The 25,551-nt window shown below is 40.0% G+C and overlaps 1 protein-coding gene across 4 annotated transcripts in view; it reads left to right on the top strand.

Moving 5' to 3' along the window:
- The window catches only part of EPHA4 (EPH receptor A4), a 178,048-nt gene that overhangs the window by 128,728 nt on the left and 23,769 nt on the right, over positions 1–25,551 (top strand). For 3 of the 4 annotated variants that reach the window (XM_069574653.1, XM_069574654.1, XM_069574652.1), the window contains exons 9-17: positions 6,720–6,778; positions 8,975–9,088; positions 9,338–9,523; positions 13,697–13,758; positions 14,207–14,416; positions 16,288–16,437; positions 20,854–21,047; positions 23,986–24,141; positions 24,490–25,410. In XM_069574653.1, coding sequence (XP_069430754.1) covers positions 6,720–6,778; positions 8,975–9,088; positions 9,338–9,523; positions 13,697–13,758; positions 14,207–14,416; positions 16,288–16,437; positions 20,854–21,047; positions 23,986–24,141; positions 24,490–24,604 — 1,246 coding nt within the window. In that variant the 3' untranslated portion in view covers positions 24,605–25,410. Of the gene's footprint in view, positions 1–6,719; positions 6,779–8,974; positions 9,089–9,337; positions 9,524–13,696; positions 13,759–14,206; positions 14,417–16,287; positions 16,438–20,853; positions 21,048–23,985; positions 24,170–24,489; positions 25,411–25,551 lie in introns of all 4 variants that reach the window. The other variant, XM_069574655.1, reaches the window with a different exon arrangement.

Genomic DNA, 25,551 nt, shown 5'->3' with positions numbered 1-25,551 from the left:
TCCCCATTTAAAAAAAATAAGTCACTTTCCAAGGCTGATAAACACTGCTTGGTGATTGGTCCTCAATGGATCACTTTTTAGAAAATGAAATGTCAACCCTTTGGCCTCCTATTGATTCTTCTTTAGTGTCAGACATAAAGCTGTCAAGGAAAGGCTGCCTGGAGCCAGGTAGCTGACAGGCTTTTCAGTGGCGGGTGCACACTCAGCTGATTTTTTTTTCCGCGTGCAGGCTGTGTGCTCTGTCATGACGACCGTAGATGTTTGAATGGAATAAGATCAGGTAAGGAGAAAGGAGACAGGTATAGTGCAGACCAAAATCTGGTCCATGCTTTTAGTGAGAGTGCAAATGAAAAATGGTAAATGGTATGCCTAAAACCCACGCTGCAGTCAGCCAAATGGAAAGGAACAGATAAAACATCCTTGCCTGGAAAAGGATGGGGCTGCTTCTTGCCTCCTACAGCCACGGGTGCAAAGAGAAGGGGTCAGTTGATCTGACACTTTGTGATCCCACGGACTGTCACTTGGCAGACTACTCTATTCATGGAATTCGCCAGGCAAGAACACTGGAGCGGGTGGCCATTCCCTTCTCCAAGGGATCTTCCCAACCCAGGGATCGAACCTGGGTCTCCTGCGTTGCGGACAGATTCTTTACCACCTGAGCCACCAGGGAAGCCCTGGATGGTCGATAGCAATTTGGATGCAAGAGATGTTACCGCTGATACGGTGACTCCCTATACCTTTGTGTCTCCTATGATGACAGGGGAGGTTAAAGATGTGAATGAGCAGAGACCCACACAGTGACAAAAACTTTAGTCCTCATGATTAGCTCAAAGAAAAATGCTAGTTTTTGTCATTAAAAAAAAAAAAAAATGTCCTCAGGCTCATAGCCAGCGTCCTGCTAGTTTTTTTTTTTTAAACTATATAACAATTGTTTTTTATTTTGCTGTGTTTACTTTATACTGAGAAGCCTGAGCTTTAGGCAAATCAGAGTTAATCTCTGATTTCTCCAATGAGAAGATCCACTTTCTCCTTTTGACCAACTTGGAAATATAAAATTTGGGGATCTCAGTGAAAGCATCAGACTTCAAAGTTTATAATTTTTATTTATTTAAAATGATATACAGAATACATTGACTTAGACCTATTATATGTTTTTACCATCCACATTATGTTGAGGAAATTAACTTACATTTTTAATAAGCATCTTTGGTCAGTGTCTTCCTGTGTCACTTATCATATAAGTTATAATTTAAGGATTCTGTCAGCTTTTCAGAGCATGTAATTATATCTACCATCTGGGGTTGTTAGAGGTGCAGCATTTCTTATATTTATGTGATGTTGTCCCTAGAAATCTTCTCCTAGACTGCATATGTACATTCCATTGGCAACATGGCACCATTTCTTTATACTCCTGTAGGTGTACATTTGTGGTTGCCGCAGTGTAACTACTTTATTGCTTTTAAAATTGATTTTTGACTGTTAGCAATGACATCATAAAATGCAGTGGTAAGGTCATAGCCTCAGGACTAATGATCCTAGTGACTGGCCATGTTAAATTCCTCTGACAACTCCCCCCACCCTTTTCTGTTAATGACTTCATCAGTTTACCTCCAGAGGTGTCCTGAATAGTCTTAATTCAGGTTGCTTTAGGTTAGTGTGTCTCCCCCAAATGGTATTTTTGTTTGTTTGTTTAGTATGTATGAGAAACACTTTTAAGAAAGGACTAGAATGCAAGACGAGCCCTTTTCTTCTAAAGGACAGTTTGGTGATCAGACACAAGTATTGCCTGATAACCAGCCATAGGTGGCTTTTATACTGATCTTCTGATCATTGCTAGTGCTGCTGGGTTTCTCGCTATGTTAGGGTTATAAAGTACCCCTCTTACCTGAATTAAAGGAAAAATAGTGAATTGATTTTTTTTTTTTTTTTTTTTTTGGTTGCCCTGGGTCTTCGTTGCTGTGCACAGACTTGCTCTAGTTACACAGAGTGGGGCCACTCTTTGGTTGCATTGCGCTGGCTTCCCTTGTTGCAGCACGTGGGCTCTAGGCACAGGGCCTTCAGTGGTTGCAGGACGTGGGCTCAGTAGTTGTGGTGCACGGGCTTAATGCTCCCAGGCATCTGAGATCTTCCCAGACCAGGGACGGAATCCGGGTCCCCTGCATTGGCAGGCAGATTCTTATCCTATGTACCACCAACGAAGTTCAGTAATGAATTGATGTTAAGAAAAAAATGAAATGGCTGTGGCACAATTTGTAAAGGAGGGACACGGATGGCTCAGGGTACGAAATTGCTGGCATCTTGTATATTAAGAATTTGAGGCCTGGAGAAGAGGTTAAACAGTTAACTACAGAAGGTCACACAGATAGTTAGTTGCTTGATCAGAACAGGAGTCCATCCCTCCTGACTTCCAATATTGCGTCTAGATAGATTATGTTAATATCTTTTGAACTGGAAAATAGACCTACATCAAATGCTAACATTGACAGTTGTAGCGAACCAGAGCTTCAGGAGTCTTCTCCACGATGTGATGTTGGTACATTTGTGTTCTGTGATTTGATGTGTTTCTAATGCATGCTATTAAGAAGTCAGACTTTGCAAGTTGGTGTTGTATTCTGAAGGTTATAGTTTTCCACTTTGGAGCTGAAACTCTTTTCATAATGCTAAAATAGTTATCATTCAGTCTCTATCTCTCCTGGTGTCCTAATTGGAATATTATGATCACATAAGAATGAATACACTTAAATGTTAGCCTAAATTGGCTCTGATGAAGTCATGTAAATTTCTACAATTAGGGGGCAGATGGTACTGCGGGAACATTTCTAAACAATTTGTGTGCAATCGTACGGTTCACTTCCACCCATTTCAAAATGTTGCTTGTGAAGAGCATTTAGCCATCATTTGGTGCAGGAACAATGACAGCTTAAGGAAGGGGAAAAAGAAGGATGACTTCGATGAATCTTCGTGGGTGATGCCGTTAAACACTGGAAAGGGTCCTCCTGGAGCCATGCTAGTTATTACATTGCTTTATCTTCTTTAATTTGCACTTTAGCTGAATAAATTACTTACCTTTTGCTAATTAGTTTTGGAACAGTGAACCCCATCAATCAAATCTGTTGACTTGATCAGGGAAGTTAGTATTTTCATAAAAATGGGCTGTATATTGGGCCCTGCCACACTTCCCTCCACTATTCTGTTGGTTTTATGGGATAGTCAAGGAGCCAGGAGCAACATGTTGGTTGTGGGGGCAGCACCAGGGGCTCCTACTGTTCCTGGACATTGTCTGTTAATACCCCAATTCCAGTGGGCTTATTCACAGCTTTCAAAGTTTCACCTGCAGACAAATCCCTTTAACTTTGTTGAAAGGTGGTATATTTCCTTCTGGAGCATTCACTCACAAACCACTCCCCTCTTTACCAGTTTTTTGTTTGTTTGTTTAATCAGCTTGCCCACATCTCAATAATTAGAAAATCTTCCACAAAGGTTCCCTTCTGTCATTCAGGTGATCTGCCTCAGATGTCAGTTTCGAACCCTTTTAGATGGTGTGGTTTCCTGTGGGCTGGCTGACCCAGTGATAAGCTCCAGTGGGCTTTCTTTCTCTGGACAATAACGGACACATTGTCCTACCCCGAACCAAAGCAGAAAGGGTCATCAGGTGACAAAGGGAGAGCAGGACTCAGGCTTTTTAGTTTTCAAGGTATTATTAAGTAGCTAATAGGCTACAATTAGCCCCTGAACAGTAATCCTTGTGTTTCTTTGTCAGCATTCCTTGTACTCCACTAGAGACTTTTCCAAGTAACACTCCAAGTAAAGTTTCTTTAAAAATACACCTTCTCTTCTGATTTACTTCCTCCTTCTGTGTTTAGAAGTATGAGGAAGGGACGGGCAGGTCAACCTTGTAATGAATGATTCTTGCCGTTCTGCGTTTCCTCTGGCTTTGCACAGATTTCATGAAAGTGTTGATGGAAATCAGCATTCCTAGGCTTCTTGAGACTGTTCTTTCTTCTGGTATCTATCAGGGTTTTTGATGAACTCACTGACAATTTAAAGTTGGGAGAAAAGCTTCCTTGCACAATGCATTTTGTTTTTCTTTTTCTTTAAAGGAAAGAAATTCAGATCAGTATTCTTGATGTAAAGTGGTTTAAAAGATATACTTGTAATTTTAGATAATGCTTTTAGGAGCTCTGATAAGATACAATCTCCCGGGCTGGCAGGGCCCTATCACACCCTTGGGACCTAGCCACGCGTTTCCCTGACATAAAATGTTTTCAAAGACCCTGACCTAACATGCTTGTATTTCCTTTAAAAGGAGAGGAAAGGGGGGAGGCTTGGAGGGAACTACATCTTTCATACAAGCATCTGATTTCAGGTTGTTTAAACCTGTTTAGCTTCTTTGATGAAGTGATGGCTTTTGAGAGCAAGTGGAATCCAATTTAAGTGGATTTACTGATATGAAATGTGCTATTACTTATAATTAACTCTCGCCAGATATCATCATGTAACTTCATCTCCACTGTGAGAGGCAGTGAGCTGGATGTGGCAGATACACTCCTGTATTTGCTGGAGAGTCATGGGTGAATGCTTGCCCCTCTGCCTCCATCATTCTCATCTGTACAGTGGGACTGAGCATGTGTCTGTCTGCCGGACTGCTTTCATAGGATTGTTGAGAAGATGCAATGAGATAATACATGTGAAGGTTCTTTTAAAGGTTAAATGCAAAGTGAAAATGCAAGCTGTTATTTAAGACTGAACAACTTGCCTTCGAAGTGAACTCTAGTAACTTCTAGAGGTCTGAGGTCTGTGTTTACTAAGCTGGTCCCTGCTTTACAAACAGTTAGGGGAGGAGATAATATGTGTAATGAGAGCACTTTGAAAAGTTAAATGCAGTGTAAAAAGGCAAGGTATTATTATTTGCAAGGGAATTATGCATGCAGAGAAACATCTGTAGGCTCCGAGGGTCTGATTGCAGAGCTGGTTCCTGCATTGCTGATAATTTGGAGAGGAATGTGGGCGAGGAGCTGGGATATGTGACTGTGATGGGGCTGTTCTCTGGTCTGTGTGGCCCCCTTTCTTCCATGATCGTCCCACCCTTCTCAGCTTGTTCAAGGTGCAGGGGTTCAGGTTATCGGATTCAGACAGGACCACACTGCTTCGACCCTCCGTGGCCATCAGGGAATCCTTTGTCACCACAGAGCTTCAGTTTCCACATATGTAAGAGTCTTGACTGACCTCATTTTTAAAGAGCTAAGAAAATTACAAGATGATTATAAACTGCAATGTAAACTTGACATTTTTGGCTGAAACATAAATGCACATATTTTATTCACTAATGTGGTCTCATTTCCCAACTTTAGAGAGCTCTAACATCAACTGAGTTGATTTTCCAGTTTATTTAATATATTTACCTGTAGACACGGGGCTTCCCAGGTGGTGCTAGTGGTAAAGGACCCACCTACCACTGCAGGAGACCTAAGAGATGTGGGTTCGATCCTTGGGTCGAGAAGATCCTTTGGAAGAGGGCATGGCAACCCATTCCAGTATTCTTGCCTGGAAAATCCCATGGACAGAGGAGCCTAACGGGCTACAATCCATAGGGTTGCAAAGAGTTGGACAGGACTAAGACAACTTAGCATGCACACATGGACACCTGTGTACATGTATAATGTATCAAGATTACTGATTAAAGCTTTATATATACTCAACGTTTCTTTTTCCCAAGACTTTTTACAACCAAGTCAGATATCACTCCTATGGGACATTGAGAGTAGAATGCCAACTGTAAGACCATACACTCTTTTCTAGAAAAACGAATTAGCTACAAATGGAAACTTATTTTTACTCTTGCAGTATTGTCTACAAACTCTTAAGGAATATAATCCAGTATGAAGCAAATATTTACCTCTTAAATTGTCATTAATAATTTAGGAATTTGTATGCAGCAATTGAAGCCAATAACCACAAAACTATTGTTTTAAGGATATCATATAACATGATAATGAGATAATGAGGTTGTGTGTGTGTGTGTGTGTGTGTGTGTGTGTGTGTGGAAGTGGTTATTGTGGTGAAAGCAACAGGGCTTACTGTTGCTTATCACATAATGACCATTATTGCCTTGTGCAGAATTCACCAAGGGAAACTTATTTTTTATTTAACTTTTTATTTTGTTTTGTAGTATAGCCGATTAACAATGTTGGGACAGCTTCAGGTGGACAGCAAAGGGACTCAGCCATATATATGTTTCACTCTCCCCCAACTCCCCTCTGATCCAGGCTGCCACATAATATTGAGCAGAATTCCCTGTGCTATCCAGTAGGACCTTGTTAGTTAGCCATTTTCAATGTGGCACTATTTACATGTCAATACCAAACTTAGAGAAACTAAGTAGGGAGATTATATGTGGGGAAATTAGCCAGTAAATTATAATCTATCTCCAATACAATAAATTTCTCCTGAAGATTTAAAATTCTAATTATATTATAAGATATTTGCTTTATCACCTCAGTTTAATACTGTGGTTAAGAGTAGAGACTCTGGACTCTGCTTGTATTTGAAACCATTGTTTACTATTAATATCAAGGTGACAAGTTATTCACCCTATTATTTTACCTCCCATAAACCTCAGTTTTCTCATCTGTGAAATGTGTATACTACCTGACTTATGGTAGCAAAGAACTTGTGGTTTACAGCTTCTGAAAATATATATATTTTTTATCTTTTAATAGACGGAGTAAATACAGTAAAGCAAAGCAAGAAGCAGATGAAGAGAAACATTTGAACCAAGGTACAGAAAATTGGGATAAAAGTAATTTTATTTTTAGAGCATTTCTTGTGTTTTCAGTTTAGAAATGTCTAAATAATATTCATTTGGCTATTAATATTATTTTCTGTTCATGGAATTATCCAAATAATATACTTCAGCATATCTAACTAAAATAGGTGATTGGTGTTTGTTTAAAGATGGAGATTGGGGGATTTCCTTAAATGCTTTTTCCCCTTATTTTACCCTCCACCCTGAAAAAGTTTTGGTAGCTGGGTCAGTTTTCTAGCTTGGTGGCAAGATTTAACAGGTAACAATTTTTCTGAAGTAAAAATTTTGGGGACAAATACAATAAGGAATTGAACACACACAGCAGAATTTGTGCTATGGAAATCAAGACTGTCAATATTTCTTTAGTAGACTTTAGCTATTTTGATGTTCCAAGTGGCTCCAAAGAGTAAATTCAAAGAATTGAATGACTTGAGGAAGTTAGAGGACTCTGAGATGGACAGTGGTTAGTGACTCTTCAGGAGTACCATCCACTAGAACTTGCTGATGTGATGGTAGGTCTTTATCTGCACCATCCAATTCATTAGCCAGTGACCACACACTGTAGGATACTTGAAAATTAGCTAGTCGTGAATGAGGAAGTAAATTTTTAATTTCATTTAATTTTAACTAATTTTCATTTAAATAGTACCAAGTGGTTAATAGCTACCTTGTTAGCAGGGGGCAAGGCAGGAAGAATAATCTTGAGAAAGATTTTTTTGGCTAGAGCATACCAAGTGATGAAGGGTCATGGGATATCCGGTAATTTTCCCTTTGTTCATCTTGTTCCTTTGCTAAAAGCACACTTTCTCATTTGCATGTAGTATATAGTTTAAATAACAAAAATGATATAATTTTTTTTTCTTTGAGATGAGGACAAAACTGACAGTCTTGGGAAATCAAGGGGATTGGGCCAACCTGTATCCTATACCTCTCAGTGCCCCAAAGCTCCAGGAGCTCCAGAAGGGAAAGGCAAGGTGTGAATGCCAGTGGAAAGTCCCCACTAATTTCTAATGCATCTTGTCCCAGACATTTCTGGCTGCCTAGGTGCTCACATTCTGAATTCAGCTTACAAGTGACTGTAGGGTGTGGCTGAATTACGCTTCCTGGTATTCAAAGCATTCATGATTCAGCTACAGTATTTTCTTCAACAGAAGTGTCCAGGTGAAATTCAGTGTCTTTACTTACAGCACCTTCTTTCCAAAACTGCATAAAAGTGGAACTCCAATATAGAGTTTGCATTTTCAAATCCACTAGTAGATTAATTATCCCTCTTGTCCATTTAACGTAGGCTTATTTTGTTTACTGTTATCAATTGTTGGTGGATATGGGGCAAAATGTGACACCTTGTAGCCCGACCGTTTGAAACAGTTTCTGAATCTTCCCTAAGGGAAGAAAGCTGGAGACGGTGCATAGGACTTGAGCAGCTGATTGGGACAATATATTTTTTAAAGTCATTTTTGTTGCTTTCAATTATTTATTTATTGGCTGTGCCACGTGGCTTGCGGAAGTCTTAGTTCTCCAACCAGAGATCAAACCCTTACCCCCTGCGCTGGAAACGTGGAAGCCTAACCGCTGGACCACCAGGGAAGTCCCCAGAACAACAATGTTTAGCTAACACATTCCAAATCCCTTACGGAGACTCTCTTTCGCTCCGCGGGATAGGTGGTTTTTAAAATGTCATCCTTGAAGTGTGAAGGCATTCCAGGAACTCTGTAGAGCTACAGCCTCTTACATAGCAAACAATTCTTGTTTACCTGCTAACAAAACATAGAGCGAGACTTTAAACATTTTCCTATGCTATTTTTTTCATGCTAAGAAAACTTTTCCTGTGCCGAGTATTTTTAGATCCAGAGAATTTCAGTTTATCAGTGGTTCCTGAAAAGTGTTCGGGCTTCCCAGGTGGCGCTAGTGGTAAAGAACCCACCTGCTAATGCAAAAGATGTAAGAGATGCAGGTTCGATCCCTGGGTCAGGAACATCCCCTGGAGGAGGGTATGGCAACCCACTCCAGTAATTTTTGCTTGGAGAATCCCATAGACAGAGGAGCCTGGCTGGCCAGAGGAGCCTGGCTGGCTACAGTCTGTAGCGTCACAGAGTCAGACACGACTAAAGCAACTTAGCATGCACTCATAGAAGTGTTCTGCCAATCTTTTGCATGTCTGTTACTCAGGTGTTAGAACTTACGTGGATCCCTTTACGTATGAAGATCCCAACCAAGCAGTTCGAGAATTTGCCAAAGAAATCGACGCATCCTGCATTAAGATTGAAAAAGTCATAGGAGTGGGTAAGCCTGTATCTATAAGCCTGTTTTCTTCATAAATATTAAATATAGATATATGTGGATTATATAAAGGCTTATGAATATACTGTGTGTGTCTATATATGTAAATAGCTGTGTACCTGAAATTTCCTTAATCCACATAAAACACCAGCACAGTGCTCAGTGTGTAATAAACACTTCACAAATGCTGGCTATTATTCTTTTACTTTTAATGTGTTCTGGTTCAGAGTCAATTCTTTCTCTCTCTCAAAGGTGAATTTGGTGAAGTATGCAGTGGGCGTCTCAAAGTGCCTGGCAAAAGAGAAATCTATGTGGCTATCAAGACACTGAAAGCTGGATATACAGACAAGCAGAGAAGGGACTTCTTAAGCGAGGCCAGCATCATGGGACAGTTTGATCACCCGAATATCATTCACTTGGAAGGAGTTGTCACCAAATGTACGTGGGTCGCTCCCTTTACAAAGCCAAGTTAGAAGTTACTGGCAAATTAAACACACATTTTCTTTCCAGGGAAATGACAGATGGAACAGACCCACTGATTGCTAATAGGAGGAAATCAGTGCAGGACAAGTCATTAATCTTGTAGTCAGTTCTAAATGGGTCTGTGCTGTAGGCTGATACTCTATTTCCAAAGCAGCTTGTGTGAGATTTTAGCAAAATTAATATTGCAGATTTTTAGTATGCCTCACCATCTTTCAAATGTTTGCTAGACCAAACTGATTGTCACAGGGTAGGCGCAAGCAGATGGTAAGCAAAATAAATTTTAAGCACTTTTCCTATAAAATACTAGAGAAGTTCGCCACACCTTGTGCTCGAAGCTTTGGTTCCAGATGCGAGGAGTGCATCCTGGAAATCTGTTATATTGGGGGATTTGCTTGTCTGCTCGGCCTGATTTATGGCAGTTGCAGTTCAGCACCTATTTCCAGTAACACCTGGTTGAACCTTCCTTTTTTTAGTCCATTAGCATTCGCTGAGCCCGTGAACCACGCTTCAGTTAAAATACGACACAGCTCAACAGATGCATTTTGGGAAGCAAACCCTGAATACATCTGTAAGGCTGGCTAAGACCCACTTATAAAGCACCACATGAACAAGGCAGGTGAAATGGTTCCTATTGAAAATGGCTATATTCCAGAAGTCTTAGTACCTACTACAGTTACTACAAGTCAAGGATCGTGTAAGCCTGGGGCTATGTCTCCAGGAAGCCAGTGTACCATTTGATTCCAGGTGCCTGGGAAAAGCGGAGTATAAACATTGGACATTAGGTCTGGGCAAAGAGGTAAATAACGTGCAAGGGTACACAATCTTTAGGCAGGGAAAATAAGGAATTACTAGAAAGTCACGGAAAATATACATTCATTTAACGGTCCTCATACTTCATTCATCAGATTTCTGGAAAACTCACTGAAACACTTTCCTGGACCTCATCCTCAGAGGTTTGATTCAGTGGTTAGGGGCCCATGAGCTCACGATCTAAAGAGCTCAAGGTCAGCCACTCTGTAGTCCCTGGGACCACCCTTTGAGTCTCTGGCCTAGTGACCAAAGATTTGCACACCATCTTCTGCTAGTAAATTGTGAGGTCTTGACTGGTTGCTCAAGTTCTCAGTTTCCTCATCTGTAAAATAGAGACAAAAATAGAACTTGCATTATAAGGTTATTTTGAATGAAATATTTAGGATGTATGGCATAATGCTTATATAGCCAATTAAAAAAAAAAAACAAAAACACAAGTGTTAACTGGTACTGTTATGTCTTAAGAAGTACATCTTTCCCCCAGCTTTGGAATCCTTTAAAAAAGGAACCTTGGTGCTAAGGGTATATAATTTTCTACCTAAGGTGAAGGCTATAATTAGCATAGAATAGCTCTATTTGCTTTTTAAGATTAGTTTTACAGACAGGATTTTTTTTTTTTTTTTTTTTTTTTGTAGCCTGTGGCCTCTGGGCTTGCCCGGAGCCCTTCACTTCTTTAATTAAAAGATAACATTCCCTTTAAATACTTCTGCAGGTCCATTTTCTCACAAGGAGGCTCTGTTCAGCTTGGGGTGTTTTTGCTGGGGCAGACAGTGATTTTTGTAGCACCTCTGCAGAAGAGAGAAGAAACAGGGGATCTTTGTGCTAAAATCCCACTGCGCCTCTCTAAAACCCGTAGCTATTACAACTGTAACTGTTATAAATGACTGGATGCATTTGCATAATGCAGTTGTCAATGAATTAAAATGATTTAAAATTTCCACCAGAGGAGCTATCCCCTTCCCCCACTCCTCCCCTCCCACCTCTCCCTTCCCCACGGCATCCCTGCCTGTTCTGGGGATGGGTATGCCTCCACCCAGGAGTCCAACCAGGAACCATTTTATAAGCCCCTCTGTGCCGATGCAGACACTCATCTTTATTTGTCTTGTAGCTCTCATAGATTCTGACAAATGGATACTTTCAATAAACAGGAAAAGGAATGTAGAAAAATTGTGAAGATGATGCCAACTGTCAGATTAGGGAGGTGTAGGGGTGAAAAGGCGAAGTGAGAGTCTGAGTTCCTTGAGTAACTTTGTAAATGGTCAGAGACTATAAATTCTCACCACTACCCGCCTCTCTTTAGAACCTGGTGCTCTCTTCCCCACATTTCCAGAGGGGCCTGGTGAAAAGGAAGTAGGTATTAATGTACCTCCAGGGGGATCACCCTTTCTCATGAGTTGACAAAGTAGCATTTGATCGAGGCAGGTTCATTAAAACTCATTTAGATGCATTTGTTCTGTGTGGTCATGGATATAGAGGGTCAGTGAGTCTAAGGACTCAGGCTTCCTATTTATATGATGGAGGATGGCAAGGCAGTTAGGGACCTCTCCCAGCAGCCAAGGGAAAATAGATTAGAAGTGGTTTTATTCATCCTTTACACCGAGATTCCTGCTGCTTCTGTCCGCTTTCCTTCATCCCTTGTAAATAAAATGTCCAAGGTGTTGTTTCCTAATTCAACATACTTGCCTTAGAAAGATTTCTTCGGCACAACACCCAATGCATATCCCAAAAACAAATTGATAAATAGGGCTTCACTGATATTAAAAACTTCTGCCCTTCTAAAATTTGGCCTTTGAAATGAAGACATATACCCTTTCCCTATGCCAGTAGAGAGTCTGATTTGATAGGGTTAGGGTGAAAATGTATCCGTTTAGAATAATTCTGGGGACTTTCTGGCAATGACACATCCCAGTCCAGTTTCCATGATTAAGTCATAACCACAAGGACAACAATGAGTATTTTTGATAAGTCAAAAATTAGTTTCATTTATCAAACTAATATTTTATTTTCCTCCCAGGGACTCTCTTTTATTCTCTTTGCTTTACCCCTGCTGCTGCTGCTGCTGTTGCTAAGTCGCTTCAGTCGTGTCTGACTCTGTGCGACCCCATAAACGGCAGCCTACCAGGCTCCCCCGTCCCTGGGATTCTCAAGGCAAGAACACTGGAGTGGGTTGCCATTTCCTTCTCCAGTGCATAAAAGTGAAAAGTGAAAGCAAAGTCACTCAGTCATGTCCAACTCCTAGCTACACCATGGACTGCAGCCTACCAGGCTCCTCTGTCCATGGGATTTTCCAGGCAGAGTACTGGAGTTGGGTACCATTGCCTTCTCCAGCTTTACCCCAGCCTTAGTAAAATATCAAAGATTTACTTTCAATTCCCTCTTCACTCCCATAAAAGAAAAAGTGAAAGTGAAAGTCAGTCATGTCTGAGTCTTTGTGACCCTACAAATAACTTTAGGAAGAAGGAACTTCAGACCTTGAGTCCATTGCCAGGGATTAAGAAACTGAAGAACCATCCTTATTTCCTAAGGTCCTCAGAAAGAAAATGAAAGAGAAAGTGTGTCCCCACATCTCCAAACCTTAAAATCATTTTGATTTCTTTGCTTACAAAGGGGACTGGGATGTTGCTAAGATGAAACCACTTATTGACCCTTTCCTGTGATGTTGTTGCTGCTGCTGAGGTTGGCATCTTAAAGAAGCAGATAGACAGTGTATTGATAGATAGGAAAAGGGAAAAGAAAGGCTATAGTCCCTGACCTGAGTGAGGCAGGGGGGAAAGCTAAGATTGTACATGCTTGAGCTTTAAGATGAGTTCCAGGTAATGAAATATTCAGCATAGCTACTGCTCCTGGAAACTTGGGTTTCTCTAAATAAGTAAAAAAACAAAAAACAAAAAACAAAAAACAGCCTTTCTCTGTTCATTGATTCCTTCAGCATTGCACACTTGTCTCTTCTGGGGGCAAAATTAATTAATTATCCTAAAGATTTTTTTTTCCTTTAAATGGATCATTTATCTTCTTCTCCATTTGGTTGAGAGAGCAAATACTCATCACATGCCCCTGGGTACTGGAGGCCACTTTAGTTAAAGACCTTGTCAACAAGCTACCCAAAGGGTTAACGTTCCAGATGGAATTTAAACCTACTCATCCTTTTAATATTTCATTCCTAGCTCCCCACAGCTGAGGCATAAGCTTGGCTTGTTTTAATTAAATTAGATCGCACAAGACAGGTGTCTTGGCAGGAAAATTGTGCACAGCCCATTTTTATCTCATTAACTGCAGTGCTCATCAAGGGTTTTGTGTTTTTCTTTCTGGAAACTCTAGGTAAACCAGTAATGATCATAACAGAGTACATGGAGAATGGCTCCTTGGATGCATTCCTCAGGGTATGTAACTACTTTATATTAAACCCAAGAATGTTGGTATTTAGAAAACTCTAACACACTCTGAATGTGTGTTCTGTTTGGTTGTACACAGACCTTTTTTAATGGGGCAGAGGAAGACGAGGAGAAAGAGAGAATGATGTGATTTTTAAAGGCTCTTTACTAGTCCATATTCAAGGAGGGTAGCATTTGATTTATTTTTGTATTGTGGGCTGTTGGAGCCATAGATTCATTACCGTTGGATAATTTCCATCCATCACAGGAAGCAAACCCAGCTCCTTGCTCATACTCTACTCATGAATTAGTGACTTTGGTCCAAAAGGCCCGGAAATCGTATTGAATTTCACTGCACAGCGGATACAGATATCAAAAAAGATCCAAGTAATAAATGCTTCATGAAAATTAATTAGGCTTAATGTTAATGAGATTGTACCATTCCTTTCCTCTGCAGAAGAATGATGGCAGATTTACGGTCATTCAGCTGGTGGGCATGCTTCGTGGCATTGGGTCTGGGATGAAGTATTTATCTGATATGAGCTATGTCCATCGAGACCTGGCTGCACGGAATATTCTGGTCAATAGCAACCTGGTCTGCAAAGTGTCTGATTTTGGCATGTCCCGAGTGCTAGAGGACGATCCGGAAGCAGCATATACCACCAGGGTAAGAAGGATTTGTGACCTCTGAGCTTTGACTCTAATGAAACTGTTCCTCTCACTTGATGTTTAAGCCCTTTATGATATTTATAAGTTACTTCATCCTTCAGAGCCTCTTCATAGCCATGCATCCCTTTTAAAACCATGTTTCGAAGGGAAATTTTGAAATACGCTCTAGATGTATGATCACAATTTAGAGCATCACATTATTGTATTTTTTCACACTTAATCTACTTTGCTCCCTTCCTTTCTTCCAGTTAGTTTGTTTTAGATTTTATATGTGGTTCCTTTTCTTTTCTTTTTTTTTTTTTAATCTTATTTTAAACAAGACAGAACAATGTTTCTAGTCAGCTGCCTACCGAATCTGAGAATGTATATACAGGATTTATAAAACATTTACACTACACAAGGTTTCCCAGTATCTAATGGCCTGCATTTTACTACTAGTAGATAAGCTGGGATTAAGGCATGGTGAAGAGTTATCAGTATACAGTTAATGGCTTTGCTATCTTAGCTGGACAATCTGAATATAAGATACTAATGGAATAAACACAGAATCATAAAAGTTATTGGCCATTAGGGCTGACACTGGTAAAATCAACATGAGGCAGACCAGCCATTTTCCTCCTTTAATGCTAACCATTTTGCATCTGTAATAGTAAGCATTAGGGGTTTTTTTGGTATAGTTTGGTGTGTGTGTGTGCATGTTTCCTGCTAGTGTTCCATTTCTATGGCTGTAGTTTTGATTCTTACACATACCTTCTTGAAAATTCTAAGTCCATTCATTCAGGAAAGAATACACCTTTGTCAATGCTAAAGACTTTTTAAAGACTTTTTATTCCCCACCCTCCCCCCCACCCAGTAGTTGGAGAAAGGAAAGTACAAAGAAGCTTCTTGAATGATACATTTATATAGCCAAAATATTTAAGGAAGGCAGGACAAGTGTCTCACTGCATGGAACAAGCATAAATGTAATAACAGTGTAAAGTATAGCGAATCAATGAAATTTATGGTACAGTTTATTGCCCTCTTTAGTAGCCCTAATGAAGCAAAGAAGACTTTTAAATGATGTCCTCTTGAACAGTTTAAGGGTCTGAATTAAAGTTGAATTAATTTTCCCAGATGGAACCCTAAGAAATTTGAAACTCCGTTAAAAATACCTTGCACATAAGCGTAATCAAGAAGAGACATTTGAGACTTTTAAGCTTTTGGGGGGGGTGATATTCAATTGCTTTACCATTTTTGCAGGTGTCTTTTTAGAAAATTAAATAATCAAAATCCTGCCCTCCCTCCATTAAAATCAGTAATGGCTCTAGCATCTGGTACTATCTGACTTCCTCTAAGAGCCTGTTCAACAAATAATCTTCTAGCTAAGTTAGGCATGTTTCTTATGTTCTGTCAGAATTGGATGACAATGGAGTATATAGAAATATTCATATTTAAATTCCTTAGTTCATGATTTCTGAAGCAGTACTAAGTATTGGTTTTGTGCTGCTGGGTAAGAGAATCCAACAAGAAGTCAAAATTACTGTCAGCTGCACATTCATTGGTATACACCACAGATAATGTGTATTTTGTAAAACTTAAAATATCCTTTCCACTATAGTATTGCCTCAAGCAGAGCCCAGATAATAGGTTGGCTTTTAAAAAAATAATTAAGGAGATTAGTTGTTTACTTCCCCATAACTTAAGAAAACATATGAGAACTGTCTCAATCTGGAACATTTTATTTAGAATAAACAAGTAAGTATCTTTTGATTGTTTGGAAAGCTATCTCAAGAATGCTGTTGTCCTGCTTGGCACACAGTAATAACATTCAGAAACTAAAAGGGCCCATCAGTGTACTTGGGGAATAATCTAGAGCTTGGATGTTCACAGGGTGGCAAGATTCCTATCCGGTGGACTGCACCAGAAGCAATTGCCTATCGTAAATTCACATCTGCAAGTGATGTATGGAGCTACGGGATCGTTATGTGGGAAGTGATGTCCTATGGAGAGAGACCTTATTGGGACATGTCCAATCAAGATGTGAGTCTTTATGTTCTGAAAGATATGTTTTTTGAGATGCAGGAAGTTTCATATTAATGGGCTTCCCTGGTGGCTCAGAGGGTAAAGCGTCTGCCTGCAATGCAGGAGACCTGGGTTCAATCCCTGTGTCAGGAAGATCCCCTGGAGAAGGAAATGGCAACCCACTCCAGTACTTTTGCCTGGAAAATCCCATGGACAGAGAAGTCTGGTAGACTACAGTCCATGGGATCGCAAAGAGTCAGACACGACTGAGTGACTTCACTTTCACTTTCATGTTACCACATGATGGAGTAAGTGTTGAGTGTGAACTGATACATTAAACTCCAGGGTCTTAATACAAATGTGTCTAGTAATCTAGCTAAAACTTATGGTCATTGATTTCAAGGACCAAAACTACAAAGCCTAAATAGTATAGTGTGGGAGATAGACTGATAGACAGATAGATGCATAGCTCAACTGATTAGTGATATGGGACAGTATTTTTACTTGATTAGCTTTCAAGTTCATACTGAAACAAAATTAAACTTTGAGTGGTAAGAAAATGCAGGGATATATGAAAAACACATTTCATAGTCAGTGAAATTGACATGAAAGTTTTATTGGAAGAAAACTACTGAATATTTTAAAGCTGGCAAAATTGTAATTAGAGCTTGCCCCTTGAGGACTCTAAAATAAAGCTTCACTAAATGACCCTTTGTAAATTATGCACATCCCTTTAAATGTACCATCTGGACTACTTCGTATGGGAGTATCCACAGTGCCTGCAATTTTAGAAAAGCATTCAATAATGACACTAATAAGATTCCAGAGTAATAGAATTTAATTACAAACATCTCCAGTGAGAAAGAAGAAAAAACAAAAACAAAAACCTAGACCAGGGGGGTCTTCTTAGGACACTTACTAGCTATTTCTAGGAAAGTATTAGTTCTAGAAGGGTTGGAAATCAGAACAAAATAAAATGGTCATTTTTAAAACTTTCCTAATATTTTTGGGTGAGGTGAAATATTAGCATCTAGTGTGTTTACAAATGGGTGATACTCAATTCATTAATAAAAGCTATTTTAGAAATGGTGTGTTTTCTTTTTTTAAAATTTTCTCTGAAGTGGAATGTTACCTGACCATTTGCCTTGTCTTGAAACAACAGGATGTTGCAAAACCTTGGCAATTAAGTGAAAAACCAGGTGCACTCAAGAAGTAGGATGCTGGTTGCTTAATCAGTAGAATGTTTAGAGCAATACAGAAGCTAATGTACTCTGTGTCCAATGGGGCAAAAAGAATTCTCTGACCAGATTAAGAGGAATGGTAGTGTTGACACTGTAGTACCTATAAATTATAAAGGAAGGTTCATAACAAATAGGAAGAAAGACAACAGCTAGCATAACTGATAGATAATTACAGATTGGAGACAGACTCAGTTCAGTTCAGTTCAGTCACTCAGTCGTGTCTGACTCATTGAGGCCCCATGAACTGCATCATGCCAGCCCTCCCTGTCCATCACCACCTGCCAGAGCTTGCTCAAATTCATGTGCATCGAGTCGGAGATGCCATCCAACCATCTCATCCTCTGTCGTCCCCTTCTCCTCCTGCCTTCAATCTTTCCCAGCATCAGGGTCTTTTCTAGTGAGTCAGTTCTTCACATCAGGTGGCCAGAGTATCGGAGCTTCAGCTTCAGCATCAGTCCTTCCAATGAATAATCAGGACTGATTTCCTTTAGGATTGAATGATTTGATCTTGCAGTCCAAGGAACTCTGAACAGTCTTCTCCAACACCACAGTTCAAAAGCATCAGTTCGTGGGCTCTCAGCTTTCTTTATAGTCCAACTCTCACAGAGATAGACTACGAAAGTGAGCAGTGTGTAATCTACTGTTTGATGTGATTATGAAGACACCTTCAACTGCCTTTCTTGTAGTAACATTTGGCTTTGAGTAAGAGACATGCAGAGAAACAAAGGCCAACAACCTAGAAGAAGGGGTTTGTTGTTGTTTAGTCACTAAGTTGTGTCTGACTGTTTGGCAAACCCATGGATCATAGCCCACCAGGCTCCTCTGGGATGTCCCAGGCAACAATACTAGAGTAGGTTGCAATTTCCTTCTCAAGGGGATCTTCCCAACCCAGGGAACTAACCTGCATCTCCTGCATTGGCAGCTGGATTCTTTGCTACTGAGCCACCAGAGAAGCCCTCAAAGAGGGAATAGTGTCTGTATTTACTTATTTAATTATTGTGTGTTTTACGCTTGTGTTTATTTCAGTTGAGAGCAACAGCCAAGTGCTCATAAAAGCAGAATATCTAAAGATGTCATTTTTCCCACCCTAAATAAATATTTTAGGACTTAGTTTTGACAGTTTCCGTATTATATTAAAACAATTTCATTGTTTTAAACTTTTAGTTGTCTGCCTTTATCCATGTAAAAGCATCTGAAACCGATTCACCCTCACAAATATTATTGATCTATTATTCACATGTATTTCTCTGTGTTGGAGTCTGTGTAGAACAGCAATCAATAGGAAATGTAACTGGAGAATTACTTTCATGGGAGAATTCATTTGGCATATGGTGAATGGAGTCAAAGTAACTGTTAAAAATATGTTAAATTTATCAAGTTTTTCATCAAATTTGTTTTAATCATCTCTTTCCCCCCAGCCCCCAGCCCCAAACATTTAGCAGTAAACTGAGAAAATATGCTTTGTTCACCCACAAGCCATCTTCCAAGCTGGCAGTGGGTAGGAAGCTAGTGAAAGAATACTAAGTAGTCTGAGGGTTTATAACAAATTGTGTTCACCTGGCGTCAGCCCAGTGTTGCTCACATTCCCATCAATTCAATGTAAAATGTTTTCATCAAGTCTAGAGTCAACACCATGCACCTGGAAAGATAAAAGAAAGTCAAAGGATCAAACTGACCTAATATCATTGCCGGAAATAAATAGAAGCATGTTCAGTAAATTAGCATATAGAAGTCTGCTTTAGAAGGAGTAAATTAAGATTAATATGGTAGAAGGTTGGCAAAAATACATGGGAGAAAAGGATTCAGAGGGCTTAATAAATCAGAAGATAATTGTTACATGGAAACAGTATCCTGGTTAAAAAGAACCACAGAATACTGCTGTATAGAAACTGGACCCAACTGAATTGATTATTTTCTGTTGAAGGCTGATCATTGAGCAGTAATCGACGCACCACAGGGGAACTCGTCGCTACAGCCAGAGCCAGTTTCACTAGGAACTATCATTTTGGGGGAGTGGGGGAGGACTGATTTTAAAACAAATAAAACTTTTAAACATCCTCAAACAAAAGTACCTCCAGAATCATATAGAATACTAATAAACAAAGCTTATGAGTAGCCAAGAAATTAAGAAATAATTCCCCTCTTTAACTTTGGCAGGAGGCTTACCATAATTGTTACTGGGAATCACACCCTGAAGAACAGGGGTTTAGAGAAGAGTCAATGAGAAAAATATTGTAATATCTGTGAAGATAATTAGAAAAGTCAGAATTATGGGTGGCAATTGTCACATACCATTATAACTGCCTTCCTTAGATGTGTCAGGGTCCCCTTAAAATATAAATCACCCAAAAAAGGTTTTTAAATTATTATTTTTATATTTTTTAATCTAGCTATTAGCACCTTTAGCAGGATCAGTTGAGACCAAGAAAGAGACACAGAATTGATAAATTATGTATTTTGGTCTTCCCAAAGTAAAAATGGTGGGGCATCTGGAGGAGCTGAAGAATGTGCTAATTCAGAGAAGTAGTGTCTTCTGAACTGGAAGATGGGCTCTGATATTGACCCATCAGCTGTCTGAGCAAGAGGACATAGACATGGGACTTCCCTCATGGTCCAGTGTTTAAGATATGCTTCAAGGGGTGTGGGTTCCATCCCCGGGCAGGGAACTAAAATTCTGCCTTTTATGCAGTGTGGCCAAAAAAAAAACCAAATAATAAAAGAGGACACAGGCTTAAAGTGACGCAAAAGGACTTGCATTTTGGAGGCATCCTAAGGAATGTCTTTAAAGCCTTTAACTAAGCTAGAATCCCTTTTGCTAAGATCATTTAGCTGATAGAAGAACAGAGAAGGTCATTGCCCTTGGGTCTCTGGGGGCCAGGCCAATACCATGTGGTTGGTCTGATTGGGTTCTAACCACCTTGGAACCCTGATGCATCTTCACTTTGGAGTTCCTGATGGGCATTGCCTGCCCTCATAGCAATGGCTGGCTTCCCTGCCCTGCTGCCAGCAATTCTCAGGTCCAGCTCTGGCTTCTGTGAAAGAATTGGAGCCATTCCCATGCTCAAGCTTGCTGGCAGCTTAATGGACAGGCAACTTGCTGAGCAGGAGGGTGAACCTCTAACAACAGATTGCCTGGCAAACTAACATACCATTCTGTGGGTTTTTTTTGTTTTTGTTTTTGTTTTTTTGCTAGGTGATTAAAGCCATCGAGGAAGGCTATCGGCTGCCCCCTCCAATGGACTGTCCCATCGCGCTCCACCAGCTGATGCTAGACTGCTGGCAGAAGGAGAGGAGCGACAGGCCAAAATTTGGGCAGATTGTCAACATGCTGGACAAACTCATCCGCAATCCCAACAGCTTGAAGAGGACAGGGACCGAGAGCTCCAGGTCAGCCGTGCTTCTTAACAGTGACGTATGAAAGAATACCTCAGTGGTGGCACGCAAGTGGTAACTCACTTTAATTTCTGGCTTTTAGTCAGAGGCCACGTCACAGCCGTCTGCAACCTGGGTGGCTTCTTCCTCCTTGAGTGGAGTATTTCAGGTAGTTTTCCGTTCGTCATTTTGAAGAGCCTTGTACCTGTCAGGCCTCAAACAAAAGTCAGAAAAACAAATGTTTAAAAAACAACAACAAAGGAAAAGCTCAAGTGCTTATTTTGTGAGACTGGAACTGAAAACTTGAGAGGGATGAAATGAACTTTTGGAAGATAGTCAGGCTACTAGATGCTATATTTTGAAAGGGGAAGAAACATAGGAACAAAAAATAAGGATTCCAAGACAGCTCTAAGTTGAGTTAATAAAATGTGAATTGAGGCAAGAGATTCACTGGTTTTCGTTCTTAAAATTGCTCTTTTTTGAGTCTCTCAAGAGGAGAAGGAAACAGGATCAAGTTACAAACATGCAGATGAATATTTGAGAAAATAGTTACTTCACTGGAAGGGGCCTCCCTGGTGACTCATAGGTAAATAATCCACCTGCAAGGCAGAAGCCACACAAGATGCAAGTCCTATCCCTGTGTCAGGAAGATTCCCTAGAGAAGGGCATGGCAACCCACTCCATTATTCTTGCCTGGAGAGTCTCACGGACAGAGGAGCCTGGCAGACTACAGTCCGTAGGGTGGCAAAGAGTCAGACGTGGTTAAAGCGACTTAACACACATATATGCACTTCATTGGAAAGAGCGAAAAAGAAGCATTTCAGTCCAGAGAGAAGATAAAGATACTGCAAGTGACCTAAAATAAAATCTCCCATCATTTCTGGCCTATTTTTGGTTCTTCTCTTCCCCAAGAGGATGAAAATAGATGATGCTAAGACCTCTTTTCCAGGTGTAGCTAGTTTCTTCTGTTCCAAGGTAAACTTCCCCCAACTTTTAGATCTCCAGCTCCTGATCCCATGTAGTTTGTCTGAAGGTCCAAGTCCAGCTCTTTGGTACTTGAGGCTTCTCCTGGTAGCATGCTAACTCTGTATAGTGCTTTGCACCAAAAGGCAGAACAAATTGAGTTATTGGATACACTTTTCTCACTTCTGAATTTTTCTCATTGATAGTACTTACAGAGCTTTGATACTTCTTACTGCTTGCTGATAATGGGAGGTAGTATAGCGTGGTATGTGATTCAGCACAAAATTAGGCAAATGTCATGGTGTTCCACACAGAGCACAAAGGCTTCCAGAATAAGCTTAAGAATGACCCTTAGAATTAATTAATACTGAGTAAGGATATTTTCATTCTAAGGTCATTTTAACCTTGTCAGGTACCTAGTGCCTCCATGTTGCTCTTCTACTGCTCTTGGTTAAAGTTAGAAGTAAATGCAAACTATTTTTTTTGTCCATTAACAAACATTCCTGGTAAACATTCAACACTAATGTCTCAGACTCTATGTGACCATATTTGTTACTGGCTCAAAATTGAGGAAAAAATGAAATCTTGAGTATTCTTACCATAAAAATCTGCAGAATATTACTTGAAAAATTCGATTTAATTAATATAGTGGACAAAGAGAAAGGTCATAAACAAGCTATTATTTGGACAGAACTGATTGATAAAACAAGTTTTTGTTAATATATAAAATAGAGGTAATACAAATCAAAACAACTTAGGGAAAAATTAAAAATGGATTGGATTAATTCTACTATGTAGAAAGTTAGGCCATTAGATAGGCTTGATTTTTTTTTTTTTTAACAAGAAAAGGATTTTTTTGGTTGAAAATTCAGGATGATAATATAATTCTGATTTAGATGTTCATGTTCAAGGACAAGGAACAGGATGAAAATCAGATCAAAATGTTAAGAGCAACCACATTCTATAATTTCTATGGAAAGGAAGTTTAAGAAAATAGAATTTAATAAGTAGCAAGGTTACTATGCAGGAAATTGTAGTGAAGGTGTATAAAATACCCTATTAATGTTTATCCTATGTTTATTAAGTAGGTTGATGATCAAGATGACTGTAATTCACTTAATAAATATTATCCATAAATAGGTTATTTATTGTTTATGAATCTCATGAAGGATGACAGATCACTTACCTTGAACTCTAGTTGCTCTTGATGGTGATCTAATGTAAAACACCTGGCCTGAGAAATGCGTCAGCTAATAAATAAGTTAATAAGAAGTGCTTAGAATTTGTTGAAATCATTCCTTAGGAGCCCCAGCAAAGGAAGACGAGGCGCACATTCCACAATCCAAACAGTGATCAAAGTGGCCATTCTTCCTGCCAGTCTTGGCACACGTGCTGGTCAGGCTGGGTTGATTAAAGAGGGGATTAACTCCCTGCTGTCCCGTTTGTTTGAATGAACTGAGCCTTCCTGCGAACCTGGCTGGAAACATGCCGGACTTGAACTCTCAGTGTTCTCTCTCCTTCCATCAAGTCTGGCAGGCTGCAAGCTCTCAGTTTTCCTTACTTATCCTTCACTAAGGTTTCCATAGCTGCTGAACTAAAGTCTGTGATATTCTGTTCTGGCAGGGACTGTCTGCAAAGACTGAGCCAGTTTCAGCAACAAAGGGCCGCCCCCACCTCCCACCCCACCCCCCAACCTTTGCCCCAGGCTAGGTTGTTAAAAGACCTGTTCTGATCCTTAATGCATTAAGAGGTCCACATAAAACAAATGCAGGAAATGAAGTTCAAAACAAGTAGGGTGATTGAGACATGCTTTTGCAGCTTTATGAAATTAGGGTTGAAAAATAACATGATGACGTTTGTCGCTGGTGATTCTATCTATAGTCTGTTCTTGGTACTTTGGTTCCCCTCCCCAGTCTTGGACCATCTGACTTCTGAGTCATGCCATCTCACTGATAAATTGTCTGTCTATACTTTCCCGTTCCATTTCCAGACCTAACACTGCCTTGCTGGATCCAAGTTCCCCTGAGTTCTCCGCCGTGGTATCAGTAGGCGATTGGCTCCAAGCTATTAAAATGGACCGATATAAGGATAACTTCACTGCTGCTGGTTATACCACGCTAGAGGCTGTAGTGCACATGAACCAGGAGTAAGTACTCAGCGATGTAACACAAAGGGTAAATCTAGATTTAATAGTATTTTCCTTTCCTTTTTTTTTTTTTTTTGCTTTGAGCTGCATAATCATCATCCTCATTTTTTTTTTTTAAAGAAAACTGGAATGCCTTTCATTTTGATTGATTGAGTATAATTTTGCACAGCCTCTATAAAGCACCTGCATTGTTGCATTCAGTTGCTTAATTAAACATTTTAATACACCTGCCTTGTTGTGCTGTATTAATTGTGGCTGATTCAAATGTGTGTCTGCATGAAGCCCGGAAGAGATTCTCAGCCCTCATCATATCTTCCTCTCCCTCTTTTTTTCTCCCCCAACTTACAGTGACCTGGCCAGGATTGGCATCACAGCTGTCACACACCAGAATAAGGTCTTGAGCAGCGTCCAGGCAATGAGAACCCAAATGCAGCAGATACACGGCAGAATGGTTCCAGTCTGAGCCAGTATTAAATAAACTCAAAACTCTTGAAATTAGTTTACCTCATCCATGCACTTTAATTGAAGAACTGCACTTTTTTTACTTCGTCTTCGCCCTCTGAAATTAAAGGAAAAAAAAAAATCTGCAGCGTTGCTTGGTGTACAGATTGCTGAAACCGTGGGGCTTACAGAAATGACAACCGTCATTTGAATTAGACTTGGAACAAATTGTTTCTCAGAAGTACATCCGTCCATCACTAATCTGTAAATTACATGTACCTATATAAATAGACCACCGCCTCCGAGTTTCAATGCCGTATTTGCTGCCAGACACTGAGCTTCTCTGAGACATCCTCGATCGTCTCTTCATTTGGAATTACAACCGTAGTATTTTGTTTGTGGCATAAACTACAGTCCATTCTTCTTTCACTGGAATGAAGACCGTGCCCAGGACCATTTTTTGAAAGGACCCAGTTGTGACTTTTAAGGCTTGGTTCGTACAATGGATAAAACCTAAGTGAACGTTATGTGATTCATCAGTGTTGCTGCCCTGTGCTCCAGCCACTTGGTGGATTATGACAACATGAGAGGCTGGAGAGAAGAGCAAAGTGTATTTTAAAATAATAATAATAATAATAATAAATCCCAAACACCGTACCCCCTTCCTGGGCAAACCAGGGGCTTTGGGCCCGAGGCTGTGCCATATAAGTCTTATTTGGGAACTCTACAAACTTATCGTAACTACCTTATGGATAGTGGATTGTGACAATCTTGTGTAGGGAACTTTCATACTTTCCTCCTTTAAAGAAGCAAGCCCAGATCTACAAGGTAAGACAAAAGAACCAGCAATGAGTCTTTCTCTAGTGAAAGTGTTTTTTAAACTTTATCTTATTTGAAACACTGAGCAGTAAATATCTGTCATGCCTATCAGGTAGTTCGGGTTGAGATTTCAATGGGAGAGGAGACCCA

This window comes from Ovis canadensis, chromosome 2 (assembly GCF_042477335.2).
Source record: "Ovis canadensis isolate MfBH-ARS-UI-01 breed Bighorn chromosome 2, ARS-UI_OviCan_v2, whole genome shotgun sequence".
Lineage (NCBI taxonomy): Eukaryota > Metazoa > Chordata > Mammalia > Artiodactyla > Bovidae > Ovis > Ovis canadensis.
Note: the sequence above shows the minus strand (reverse complement) of the source record. Positions and strands in the feature narration are given on the sequence as shown.